General features: G+C 46.6%; 1 protein-coding gene across 2 annotated transcripts; it reads left to right on the top strand.

The window, feature by feature from the left end:
• Positions 1 to 9,373: 9,373 nt before the first annotated feature.
• On the top strand, positions 9,374 to 11,478 carry LOC119340329. 2 transcript variants are annotated; one of them, XR_005164494.1, is made up of 3 exons: positions 9,374 to 9,672; positions 9,826 to 9,986; positions 10,732 to 11,478. XR_005164494.1 is itself a non-coding variant. In XM_037612229.1 (3 exons), exons 1-3 carry the CDS (start codon positions 9,645 to 9,647, stop codon positions 10,898 to 10,900), a joined length of 303 nt encoding a protein of 100 aa, XP_037468126.1. In that variant the 5' UTR covers positions 9,374 to 9,644; the 3' UTR covers positions 10,901 to 11,478. The 2 variants fall into 2 exon arrangements, 1 of the variants encoding a protein (XP_037468126.1); XM_037612229.1 differs by having other exon boundaries at positions 9,881 to 9,986.
• The last annotated feature ends 2,786 nt before the right edge of the window (positions 11,479 to 14,264 follow it).

Genomic DNA, 14,264 nt, shown 5'->3' with positions numbered 1-14,264 from the left:
AATGGCGCACTGCCTGGGGGGTGCGCCATTAGTAATCTTCCCCCATCCATACACTTCGTCCCTCCCTCGTCCCTCTCCCTCTTGCCAGATCGACACTTCCTTCCTCTCCCTCCACCGCGCCGCTCCCTCCCTCCACTGCGCCACCGCCGCTACCCCGACCCACGGCGCCGCAGCCGCCCACGCGCCCCCGCCGCCTCCCTCTCCCCTTCCTCCCCCTCGAGCGCCGCCTCCCCCTCGAGCCCCGCCTCCCCCGCGAGCGCCGCCTCCCTCGCCTCCCTCGAAACCCTAGAAACCCGCCGGAGATTTGGAGCCTCGGAGCCGCCGGAGACTTGGAGCCTCAGAGCCGCCCCACGTCCACCAGGAGAGGAGGCCCGCGACCTCCCTGCCGTCTATCCCCGCCTCCCCCAAGCTCGCTGTCTCCGCCCTCCGTCATCTCCGCTCCGGCCACCACCTCATCGTGGTCAGGTAACCCTCCTCCCTCTGCCTCTCTTCTCCTCTCTTCCTCCTCTCCTCCCTCCCGGCCATGCCCTCTTCTTCTCTCTTTTGCTAGGGACTGTTCCAAGTGCCACACTGTCAGTGAATCCCCTAAATCTACTTACTCTGATTGCTAACAATGTAGTGTCTGTCTGAAGAGACTAAAGTTCAGTATTGCCATGGTTACCTTGTTAATTTTAGTGTCAGTGTTCATATTAGATGTATATAGTTGTATACTGTAATTATAGGAAGGATCCCCTGTTAGCATGATTTTCTTTCTGCACTTTTTTGTGTGGAGTTGAGTAGTGTGATGGTGGGTTTCTTATTATTGCGCCGTATGTAGAGTATCGTGTTGATTTTGGTGCCTGCGTTCGTGTAGTACTCTGCATTCATAAATCTATGAGCTGAGATACATATCGCTAACAATGTAGTGTCTATCTGAAGAGACTAAAGTTCAGTATTGAAACTGACAGCATAGCATGGATGGAATTCACTGCTAAAAATCACTTCTCGAATTTAGTGTGGTATTTGTCCATGGTATTGAAACTGATAGCACAGCATGTATTTGTCCATGGTTTGTATCATGCATACTGGATTGTGAAAACCATTAATTTAATACTAGTATTTTTTGATGCAAAGGGTTCTCATCAGTGACACAGTTTTGGTCAATCATTGTCTTGAGGTTTCCAGTGGGGAAGTTGTTTCTTCCCAACGAACCTTGATGGACTGGTCGTGAGTAGCTGCTGTTGAAGAGTGAACGTTGGCCTATCGAATCTTTTGACCTCGGGTTGGGCTTGATTGGTAGAGTATTAGAACTGAGAAAAATGTACAAATGTTAGGTGTGATTAAGGCTAGTAAAGATGGAGTATGGCTGCTGGGTAATCTGTGTTTGGCTGTATAGTCCTTTTTCAATGTGTTTTGTTCTCCTTCGCTCCTGTTTTTTCGATTATGAGCTCTCAATACTTGTGTAATATGATTGCTTTTGGGCCGTTTGAAGACATGTTGAATCGGGTTTATGTGTTATTTAGGATGAACTTCTTGCACCGCTGTTAAAGCCTAAATATATTGCCGCTGTTACTTTTATGTATACATATTGTTTGTCCATTTCATCCATGATGTCTTTTGGGCTGTTTGAAGACTCTGTTATGTAGGTTGAATATTTCTTGCACTGCTGTTAAAGATGTTACCAGTCACATTTCTGTGTCCACATTGTTTTTGTATGTAATTAAAAATGTCAAATACACTACACTGGCTGTGACAATATGTAACTTGCTTAATTAGGATGAGTTTTTTGTTCTTCATTATAGCGTATACATCTAATTCAGTAAAAAAATAGGCATCACCTTCTGTGTAAAAAGATGTCTAAACCTTGTCTATGCCATTGGAAGAGAAATTTACAGGATGCATAGATTTCTTTACTTCTGTTGCATTGGAGGTTCATCTTGTCTTGAGGCAAACAAATCGGCATTGGAGGCTCATCTTTGAGGCTCATCTTTATTACATATCAGAACTTGCAAACAAATCTGTGAAAGACTTGTAAAGTTGCTGGGTTTTGTCTCCGACCATCGTGTCGTGATGAATTTGCAGGTACCCCGAGAGGCCCTTGAGTTTGTCAGAATGTTGATTAACTTCCGTTTCGGCAAATTCGGGTACTCCATATGTCCTATTTTCAGCAAAGGTCATGCTAAAATTTTCCGTGAATTTTAGCATGACTTTGCTAAAAATAGGACATATGGGGTACTTGCGACTAATGCATGGGCCGGGGTATCTTAGGGTATCTTAGTACTTAGGGTACTGCCCCTTTATTCTTGCTGCATTAAACCATAGATGGCAATAGAGCCAAGTGATTAGGCCCAACTTAGAATTCTCCTTAGCATCGATAAACCCTAGATGATAAACCCAACATAGGTGGCAATAGAGCCAAGTGATTAGTGCCAAGTGATTAGGCCCAACCTAGGGTGCCTCGGCATCGATAAACCCTAAATGATGAAAACTTAACTTGACTGCCCCGGATGCCTCGGTGTCGATGAGAACCTAAATGATGTACGCTTAGGCTTTTAGGGTGCCTCGGCATCGACAAACCCTAAATGATGAAAGCTTAGGCTTTTAGGGTGCCTCAGCGTCGACAAACCCTAAATGATGAGACCATGATCTTGTTCCTTGACAATAACCAACTTTTTGACCAAACTTTGTTCCTATTTAGAGCGAAACATGGCCCACAACAATGAGGCCGGTGGTTCGGGCAGCAAGCAATTCTGGGAGCTGTCCCAGGAGATGGAGGAACAACCTCACCGCTATGAGGACGCCGCTGAAGACACCGATCCTGACTACACAACCCCTAGTGGCGTCGGGGATGACACCACTGATGATGGCGGCGCACACACAGATGGCAGCCAACCGAAGAAGCAAAGGAAGGACCGGCGCCCGAGTGCGCTCCGCACCCTCAAGGAGGAATTCACTCAAGTGGACTCCGACGGGAATCCAACGGAGCCCAAACATATAGTCAAGGGGTACTCGCTTCAGCTCGGGTGCATTCTCCGGGGCACCGTCTCGATCAACACCGATAACCTTAGGAATAAGGACCACGGGAATTTGCGCAACCTCCTCTTCACGAAGCTGCACGAACGATACAAGTTCCCCGCCGAATTTGAAAACACACGCCTCTCAGGGAATAAAGTGAACAATGCCGCTCTCACGAAGATGAGCACGGCCCTGTCTACTTGGAGAAGCACGGTGAAGGCAATGATTGACAAAGGTGGTAGTTATGACAAGATCAAGGCGAAATATCCTTTGATGAGTGAAGATGAGTACAAGGAGTTCAAGATCAAGTGCGAGAGCAGCGCAACCTCCAAATCAAGTCAGTGGGGGAAAGAAATGCGGGAGTTGAACTTAGGGGAACACAAACTCGGTCCCGACGGTTACAGAGTGGCGGGGCCTATATGGGACAAGGAGGACGCGGAGCGTGCCGAGCAAGGCCTACCGCCCCGCTTCGAGAAATACAACAGTGACAAGCAGAACACGAACTATGTCAGGGCCCTGTACAAGGAGGACCCGATAACAAAGGAGCTTACCAGGGATCCGAAGACCAGGGCGCTTGAGCTTGTTCTGGTAAGGAATACACCCCCGCGTAATTAGCTCAATATGATTGCACTCTAATTAATCCCCAATATTTCTAAATGGTTCACGCTCCTTTCGTAGGACACTGAAAGCAGTAGCGCGGGGTCATCTCAGAGCTCCCCTTTCGACACCCCTTTAAATAGGGCGTTGAACGTAATGAAAAACAAGGATAAGCTCACTAAGCCGACGTCAGCTGGTCGTGTGGCCGGCAAAGGCTTGTCCACAAAATGGGGGTCATACTATACCGCTGGTGTGCGGAAGGAGAAAAAGGCCAGCTCGGAAAGCTAGACGCGTGAGGTTGAAGCACTTAAGGCACAAGTGGCGCGGATTCCGGAGCTTGTCCAAGAGCAAGTGGAACAACAACTGGGAACGAAGCTCAACACCATGGTGCGTACGTTGATTCATGGGCTGACGACGTGGATTGCGGGCGGCCAACAGGGGCCTCCCCCGGTTCCCAGCTTCACGGCCGGCAACTCGCACAGCACGCAGGCGGCGCCATTGGTTTCTCCGGCGGCGCCATTGGTGTCTCCGGCGGCGGCGCCATTGGTGTCTCCGGCGGAGGCGGTATTCGTGTCTCCGGCGCCGGCATGGGCATTGGAGCTTAATGCACCCGGGTGTATGCTGGCCGGCACCTCGCCAGCAAGCGCCCCCTCCGTCAGTTGCACGCCCACCGTTGGCGGTGCCTCGACATTAGCCGAGCTCGACGGCATCACGGTAACTAAGCCTCTTGGCCGATGACTTCATCTCCTTGCCTTTGACTGGGCATCCCTGACGCCCTGTACATGTTTTCGTAGGGCACCACCGACGTTCCTTGCACTCTTCTGCACTTCGTGGACGCCGAGTTGGTCGATGTCGCCAAGGGCAAAATTGTTCAACCGGGCAACCCCATGTTCCATGGTAATCCGATGCCACCCATACTGTATAGGGTTGAAGTGGTTCGGGTGCTGCCAGGCTGCGACGAGCTGTTACCTCCGATTTGACCCGCTGGGGCCGACGAAGAAGATGAGATGACCCTCAGCGCCTGCGTAAACTGGCCCCTGCTTTGGCCGAAGAGCCAGATTCGTTTGGGGGCGGGGGACACCACCCCACAGACAAGACCGCCAGTCGTGCCGGCGCCAAGCCATGGCAAGAACGCCGCAATGCTACCGGACCTGCCGGACATCCCTATGTCGGACATCCCTATGGCACAGGATCCGGACAGCCCTATGGCACAGGATCCGGACGACGACGACAACGACGACGGTACATTTACCAAAGTCGATAAGTACTTTGCCGAACATGGGTACGCTGACGAGTTCTGCGGGCCACTTTCTCAAGAACCCAACTAAGACGACCGCAATCTAGCTGGTACGGCGGAGAAATCCAGTTGCAACAGGCGTCGTCTGGCGTTCAGTTCTCAGGAGACGCCTCCAGCTCCCGCCTTCACCGATCCTCAGATAGCTGAGGTGCAAAATATTATCAGCCCCAACACGCTCAAGAAGGCGGTCTGTGAGCAGAACTCGGTCCCATTACAGGAGATCAAGAAGAAGGGACGGAAACGAAAGACTAACAAGAGCGCCGGTGCGAGCCAGCCGGCACCGAGTTCGATCCGTGCTCAGGACGGGCCACCTTCACCTAAGGATATCTCGAGGAGGGTGCATGTGGCGGGTAGGTGATGCTACCGCCAAATATGCTGAATGCTACAACCGGTGCTATACGGAGTCTGCACGACAGTGTTCTTTTTTTGGAGAAGCGGCGTCTCAGAGAGAAGGATGTGGCATACCCGGTTTTCGTGGCCAAGGTGCCAGAGGGCAAGGGCTTTGTGGATGGCGACATCGGGGGTACGATCGTCCTGCGGTTTGATGACATCTTTGCTATGTTTAACCTTCATCCGCTGCACTACACCTTCGTTCGGCTATTTTCGCTGAGTATGGAGATGCGGATCATTAAAGACAAGACCTCGGACATCGTGATAGTAGACCCCTTCTACATGCGTGCCAAGCACTTGAGCAGCGCTGGGGACCGCCAAGTTGCGAGTTCACACCTCGAAGGCGTCATTTTGGCAAACCCAGATAAGGATAACTTCCTTGTGGCTTACTTTCCCGAGTAAGTCATCCCTTAACCGCCCCGTAACATATGATTTCTTAGATTTCGATCGTTTTTTTTCTAACATTCCGTGTTCTGTGCAGTGACACACATTGCACACTCATCCTCTTAAGCCCGAAATATTCCATGGCCACGTATTTCGACCCGAACCGTAACTCCAAGATAGACTACACAAATGTCAAGAAAGTTCTTGATGATGTTCTCCCCGACTACGCCAAATCTGGAGGCACCTTCACCAGGACTGTTCGTAAGTACGGCAAGCACATGTTCTCACACAATACGAAGTTCTGCTGCGTTAAGCAGCCGCCTGACGGTCAGAAGGATGCCTACTACGCCCTCCATCACATGTGGGCGATCGTAAGGGACCATCATCAACTTCTGCTACCAGATAATCTCAAAAGTTGGGCCGCGAACTTGTCGGCAATCCAGGACACGGACCTCAGACAAGAATTCTTTCGCATCCAGTCGGACTTTGCGGACATCATCCATCAAGATGTCCTTCATACCTCGGGGCAGTTCTTCCTCAGATATCAACCATCCAACAATGAGATAGATGAAATGCTACAAATGCAGGGTGACAACGACCGCGATTTCATGACCATCACGACAGACGGCGGCTTCATCCACGCTCCTGTCCGATGAGTCGAGTCGAAAGTAGTGATGTGTAGTTCTGAAACATTGATTGGCTCATGTTGTAATTAAACTTTAATGAATTCGTATGTCTCTTTGGTTTGGACAGTCGTTCAACTTAGATGTAATCGATGCTACTTATTAGTAGGACCATGAATCGTGCTATTAATGTCTTGCTTTTCTCTTCCGATCCTTTTGTTGCATACTTACATATTGCTTATGTATTGTCTGTTGTTTGGCTTGTGCATAGAGATGCCGTCGTATGTCGTGTACAATGGTAAGGTTCCCGGAGTCTATGACGACTGGGAGGAGTGTCGGAGACAGGTTCACCGTTTCAGCGGTAACAGTTACAAAGGGTACACCACTAGGGCGGAGGCCGAATCTAGATACGCCCGCTATCTAGCGGAAGAGAGGAGGGAGCGTTGGAGGAACCGGATGAAGACCAGTTTGATCGCGATGATGCTCATCGTGATGACCACAACTCTCTTCTATGTGATGGTAGTTTAGATGATCGATATCGACTTGTAATGTGAAGACAAACTCGATACTCGCGGTCTTGAGACTTGTAATGTTTTATCTTTGTTCGGTCTTTTGAATTCGGAGACTAATATGATGAATTGTATTCGGAGACTAATCTTCTATTGTATTCGATGAATCTGATGTTGCTGTGTGCTGTTGTCTATATTCTGTCCAATAATATATTTTGTAACCTGTGCAAAAATCAGAAAAGTAAAAAAGACAAATATTCATACTAATGGCGCATAGGGATGGCAACGGATCGGATGCGGATCGGATAGTGCTCTTACCACTTTCATTTCTATATTTTGAAAATGAATACGAATCCGAATACGGATGTTATCGGATACGGATGCAGCTCGGATATTATTCGAATACGGATATGTATCGGATATTTTCTTGATTCAGAACGGATACGAATAATATCAACATATTGCTTAAGTAAACTAGTCGATAGCTATGTGACCTGAAATAATCAACTTGTGGCATACAATAATTCAATGATAAATAGGTTTATGAATAAATACTATTGTAATGCATAATAATTTGTAATTTTAATCATATAAAGAGTAAAATTTGACTACTTATTTGGCTTTTATGTTGGATAATTGGAATATTGGGTCTAGAATTTTGAAAATTACCTCCCATAATCTTATTCGGATACGAATATATCCACTTCCATATCCATATTTGTGTCAAAATCTCCTACCATATTTTATTTTTTATTTGTTTAGCAAATTCGGATACGGGTAATTTCCATTTCCATTTTGGTTCGGATCCGGATCTTTCGGATACGAATAGGCATTTTCTCGAATACGAATATCGGATATTTCGGATTATCCGCTACCACTTTCCACCCCTAATGGCGCATCACCACCAGGCGCGCCATTAGTATGCCAAAGGATACTAATGGCGCATGAACACAGAATGTGCCATTAATATGACAAAGCACATGCTTATGTATGGCCCCCCGGGAGGCACACTAATGGCGCATGGTGTTACATACTAATGGCGCACTGCTTGGTGCGCCATTAGTATACCAGATACTAATGGCGCATCAGTGGTGCGCCATTAGTAAAAAATACTAGTGGCGTGCTACTAATGGCGCACAGGCAAAACCAGTGCGCCATTAGTAGGCCTTTTCCTAGTAGTGGCCATGGCGAAATGACACCAGTAAAGAGAACCGCCGCCATCAGGAACGCCAAGAACGCGCTGCAGCTGTCCCACCTCCCCGCGGACCCAAAGCGGCGCCTTCAAGAAGGTGACGGAGCCGGGCACTGCCGCCTCCCAACCAAAGTTGTGGGTTTTCACCCGGGTGCAGGAGGAGGACGAGGGGGAGGGAGCTTGATCTCGAAGCCGCCTTCAAGAAGGAAACAACGCCTGGGGCGCCGACGGCGTCGTGGCCGCCGCAGCCGGCCAAGAAATTACTCCGATCCGGATATCCCAACCCCACATCCGCGCAGTCCGCCACCGGATCCGGCCGGATTGACGAGGAGGAAGCAGCAGCACGAGGGCGCCGTCTTCAAATCTGGCGAAGGAGAGCAGCAGGGGATCCCTCCATGTGGCGTCCGTATCCACCGCCAACTCGCCGCCTGCGCGGCCGAGGAGACGTGGTCCACAACTCCGGCGAGCGCCGCCCACCTCCCGGACGACGCCACCCTCACCACCAGAGGCCGCCGCCTCAAACCCGAGGTCCGGGCCGGACGGATCTGGCGGATCCGATCCAGGCTAATCCGCCTGAAACCGAGATGCTACCGCTCCTTCCATCTCTGAGCTGTCACGTTTTGTTTTGAATTCAGCTCGAAGTTCAGAATCCATCGTGTTGTATTGTGGGTTGTAGGCTTGTAGCACTGAAACGCCCGTGGTCTGACGGCAAGGAACGTCGCAGTTTCAGAGACCAAGGTGAGCCGGAAAGTCAAACGTGGATTTTGTATCTGGCATTTTACTGTCTAATCGTGCAGCAAAATCATTGCTACAACTGAAACTCGATCTTCATATAAAGATATGCTGCTATTTACTGAGCTCCTGACAGGCAGCAAGGTTTCCTAGAAGTGTTCAAGATTTTAAGTGCAAACTTCAAATTTTGATTCTTCGCATTCCTTTGACATGAAAATATGTCAACAACAAAAAATTTCAAGGTTTAACGTGTCAACGCAACAACTTAATTCAAACATTCCAACACAACTATTTTTGTGTGTGAAAATTTTGACACAACTATCTACTACCACTATAAAAGGCCGAGTGGGCGGAGAACTAAATCATCATATCCATCGAAACCTACAATCTGATGGTCTACATCCCTCCAGCGTACTAAACGCGTTTCATACTTTAATTACCCACCATGCCATTATCTACTACCACTGTAAAAGCATGAAAGATCCAACTCGCAATCTCAGCCGTCTAATTGTACCATCAGTGGTCTAAATCATCGTTAATGAAAAAACGAATCTTCGTTAACGCTAATATGCACGATCCACCGCTCGCCCCGCCCGCCGCCGCCCCCGCTCAGCCCCGCCTCCGCCCGCTCGCCTCCCTCCCCGCCCCCTCGCGGCCTCGCTGGATCTCCCCGCCGCCTCGCCGGATCTCCCCGCTTCCCCATACATCGCCCTCACCGCACCGGCGCGCTCCTCACTTCCCCGAGCAGGCGACCCAGGCTGCCTCTGCCATTGGAACCACCACCTCATCCTTATGCGAGCCGTCGTCGGAGCCATGACTGTGGGCCGACTTTTGCCGCCGTTGCCGCCGCTGGGATCATCCTACTTGTCCCTCCACGCGCCACCAATACAAGCTGCGGAACCGCTGCCGGCACAGCCCTCAGCCGCATGAAGGAATTGTCGCCACCTCTTACAGGTAAGCAACGAAGCATCTCGCCTCACCAAGTCGCGTCCCGGTGCGCCATCACCAACAACCGAATGAAAACTATTCTCTCTTCATCAAGCTAAGAAATAATTCCTTCATGAACTGATTTTGCTAATGACATGTTGATTTTGCGGTGTACTGAAGTTGATGGCAAGTTGACGACATGTTGATTTTCCGTCGTACTGAACTTGATGGACAAGTTCTTATGTCAACCACAACGAGCGAGAGCAATTTATAGGGCACCAGATTTGCACAGCAAGATCTAACATCGACAGGGTGGATGCATGCACCTTCACCGCCTGCAGGTAACCACTGCTTGCTTGAGTCTCCTTCCTATGTGTGGGTACTGTATTTGTTACTTGCGTGGATCCACAGACCACAGTGTCTTGGTTGCAAGAACTGCACGAGTAAATGGTGATTGGACAATGTCTTAAGATGACTGACTTTTCTACATGGAAGTAAGTGATTATGCAAATCCAAACTATGTATGTATAAAGGTTTGACACTATTATTAATACCGATTTAGGTAGCATCATTTAGTTCATGCAACTGTAAGGCCATTTTGGCTATCACTACGAGAAATAACACCTATACAGGCTCCACCAGTAAACATCACAATTCATGTGTTGTTTTGGAAATTGATATGACAACAGTATGCTCCTCAACCTTGTAATCCTATGTTATGGGGGAAGAACAATTTTCAGTTATTTTCATGACTACACATTTGATGTTTTCTGTTCAATGTTAAATCATAACCATTTGTGTTTTTAAGACATATCTAGACTGCAAAAACTTAACCATTTAGTTTTATGTATGAAAAATTACAATACTTTAATGAAATTCTAGATAGACAAGTTTGTTAAGGTGATTTTCTGTACAAAAAACAGTAAGTATGCAGCCCTAACTTGTTATCTGGATGGTTCAGCATGTGCATATAAGCTTTTGGCCTGCAATCAAGTTTTAAATTAAAAGTTCTGGAAAAATATACATGAAGTTCAGAGTTACTTTCTAAAAGTCTGATGCATCTCAAACTCTATTGCCTTCCTGCAGAGGAAATGGAAAGAGAGGTGGAGCTGGTGCAGGCTTTCCAGGCCGTGGAGGCGGCCGCGCAGAGGTTCTTCGTCACGTACCAACAGGTCGTGGCGGTGGTGTGTGCCACGATGGAGGCGTCGGGCAAACGGGCGCTGTTCGTGCCAGCGTGCTCCACATTCTGGTTTGACATGTATGTTATTTTTCTCAATGAGAACGGTGTTAAATTAGATTACTCAGAATCCCGGTTTTGGCCATGTATGTGCATTTTAAACGTTTGTTTATATATGAACCAAAAACTGAGGTGAGTTGTGATTTCCGAATCTGGTGAGGGAATTAGAAAAACTTAAGATGAAGTAGGAGAGGGTCTTGAAGTATACTGCCATCAACCTGATCGATATGTTCCTCCTTGCATTTGCTCCATTACATGAACTGAAAATCCAGCAATGTTGTAAAAGAGATAAATAGTGAACTTATGGGTTTTCATTTGTAGATGCTTTTGACTGCTATAAGTTTCATAAAATATTTTGTCCATCAAACTCTATGTTTCTTATACATGAAAAAAGATATGCAACTGTAGGAAGAAAGAGTACAGTGATTGCTGGAGAGTGGAGACAGTGGAAGAGGGTGGGAACCACATGATCATTGCAGCGCTTTGCTACTTACCATTGTCATGTCGAGGGTGCTCCCGGGTGATTGGCAATGCATGCCAGTTACCATTTGTTGGTTAGGTATTTTTACAAATTGTAATAGAAATGGTATGAGTTCTCAAGCAGGAGCTGGAGCTACTTTTTGTTCGTCAGTTTAATTTTTACTAACCTATAACTTAAGTTGCAACTGCTGTGTCAAGTGGCAGCTGGTGAGCCAGATCAAAAATGGATCGATGAGTGTCAGCATCCTTGGTTCTGAAGCAATTCGTGAAGCGTCTCCGGCCAGAACAATCTGGTGCTTACAGAGTATTGTCTACCTAGAAGCCATGTTGCTATATAAGTATAAACACTGGGACTATCAAGAAGCTGGTGAGTTTCTACCATCCTTCATTGTTAGCATGATTAGACATTCAATATATTTATTCATATTCATATATTTTTTAAATCTATGCGAAGCTCATGTTTAGATACTTGATGCTGACATGTGCACCGAAAATCTAAAATGAACACAATTATTAATGGATGATACTTTGATCAATAATTGCTCTGGCTTCGGTCATGCACTGATTTTGCTATATCCCGTTCTTCTAAAAACAATTCATCACAAAATTTCAGCTGAGCTCCACTGCATCTTATCCCGAATCTCCGTCGATTATTTTTTTCAAAGATTTATTGCATTTATGACTGCCTTGCCGGCCATCATCCCACTCCCCATGGCATGGATGGAGTCTTAGGGCAAAGTTTAGGTGATTATTTGGCAATGCAAAATTAGTACGCTCGTCTAACTTGGCTACCATTGGTGCATTACTTTCTTTGACAACATATTTGGACTTTGCATGAATACAGAAGTGATGGTCGGAGTAATAGCTGTGGAGAAGTAGAGTTGCATTTTAGGATAATGGGTAAAATTGGAGCTATGATTAGTTGTGGGTTTAAGAATTGAGATCTAGAAAATGCATTGTTCATTTACTTCATTTAAACTGGCATGTCACTTGTCACATCCATGGAAATAATTTGCTGAAGAGACAACAAAGTTTAGTTTCAGGTCGTGTCTTCTTTTGTTTCATGGTTGTTTAAACTTTGTGGCGTCGCTGTTCCTGTCGGCCTTCATTAGGTTGATGTACTATTCTCTTCTTAATAATATATTTATACACGCAGCATGTTCATGGAAAAAATGAAATGAGTTTTTGCTACATTTGAGCATTGCATTTTAAAGTAAAGTTTCAGCCATTATTTTCTAGCAGAAATTCAGTGATCTATATGCAAACAATCCCTCTATTTCTAGTAATCTTGTGGGACGTCAGAGAGCAGATGACATGATCACATCCCCAGTAAATGTGTCAATCATACTAAACCATTGACAGTTTCTAATTTTGGATATTGAAATAATGATATTTTCTCGAGTAAAATGAGAATACTGATTAATCCATTTTCTATTTCTGAGCTATCTTGATAATTCTTAGCTATTTTGATGTTTCGCTTGATAGCAATTATTACTTTTTAAGAAGACTTAAGTGTGGGAGACTGTGGTTTCAAATCAGAGAATTGTGTTTCGAGGTTACTAACATACTATTTCATATGAACTTCTTTTTCTTCATTTACATATAGGCCAAGATGTCCTCAATATGCCGCATCTGGAACGTCTAGGAAAAGATTAACCATCTGAAGACTCGGTTATCTGGTTTTATTTTAAATGAACTTGTGTGTGTGGGGAGAGCAATAAATTCGTGCATGAACTACCTGTGTTGGTAAGAATTTAGGTGTTCCTAAAATTGATTAGATGATTAACCTGATCTTGTTAGTCAGCTGGTTGTTACTAACATAGTACACTCTTTTGTTTCCATCGAAAGATAAAATATGCCAGGAATGATGTGTTATCGATAATTTTTGGGTTCACTGAACCACGAGCGAGGTGGGAGGAGAGTCAGGCATATTATTCTGGAGTGGCATATTTTTGGGTTCACTGAAGTAGGAGCCCAATCTGATCGTAGATGCTCTTATCCCCTTAGCGGGAGAGGTTAGGAGAGAGAGAGAGCAAATCATAGCTTCTTAACTATACGTGCGTTGCACGTGCATATTTACTAGTAAACATAAGCATGAGAACCAATTGGCGAAGTTGTGCTGACCAGTAAAACAATGATGCCCCTTCTGTTTCATACTAGTTGTCATTGATTTAGTATGAGTACAATTTATTTTTAAATACTCATGACTATAAAGAACATATGGTCACACATTTCACAAAGCTTGCACATTTTCTTCAAATAAATATTTTTTGACTGAAAAATATGTATTTGAAAAAAAGTGCAAGCTTTTTCAAATAAATATTTATGGCTTTCAAAAATGAAATGTACGTGACATGAGGCGCCATGGTCGTGGGCGAGGCAGTGCGGCTCTACAATGGGCTTGCCCACAAAGGGAAGTCAGCAGGCGTCCTTGTCTTTTGGGGTGGGCGGGGTCTCTCTTCCCTTGGCTACAGGGTGAGCGATTGTTGCTTGGCCAATTCAACGCGGATTTGGTGTCCCACTGCATGATCTGTCGGTGGCGGCCTCGGTAGGTGTGCGGCGATAGCTTCTCTTGGTGTGACGGCACATTAGATGTCGAGGCAGTGACCAGGGGGTGACTCATGGCAACGCTTGGGGTTAGCTATATAGGGGGCTGGCCATCACCATCGACTATGCAACAACGATGGGATGGCGATGGCGTTTGCTTTGCGCACTACGCCTGCTGGTAGATGGTAGCGACGGCCCTGATCTGATTCGGCCCGTTGGGTGGCGACAATTGCCCTGCATCTGGGACGGTGACTCTTGGCCCTGCAGCGGCGATGACTGTATCTTTTTTTTTTTCGGGGGAGCGATGACTATACCACGGTGATGACAAACACGAGGTGTGCGGAAATCGCGGATT

The sequence above is a fragment of the Triticum dicoccoides genome, chromosome 7B, assembly GCF_002162155.2.
Source record: "Triticum dicoccoides isolate Atlit2015 ecotype Zavitan chromosome 7B, WEW_v2.0, whole genome shotgun sequence".
NCBI classification, from domain to species: domain Eukaryota; kingdom Viridiplantae; phylum Streptophyta; class Magnoliopsida; order Poales; family Poaceae; genus Triticum; species Triticum dicoccoides.
The sequence above is the reverse complement of the archived record's forward strand: the minus strand, read 5'-3'. Positions and strand labels throughout refer to the sequence as shown.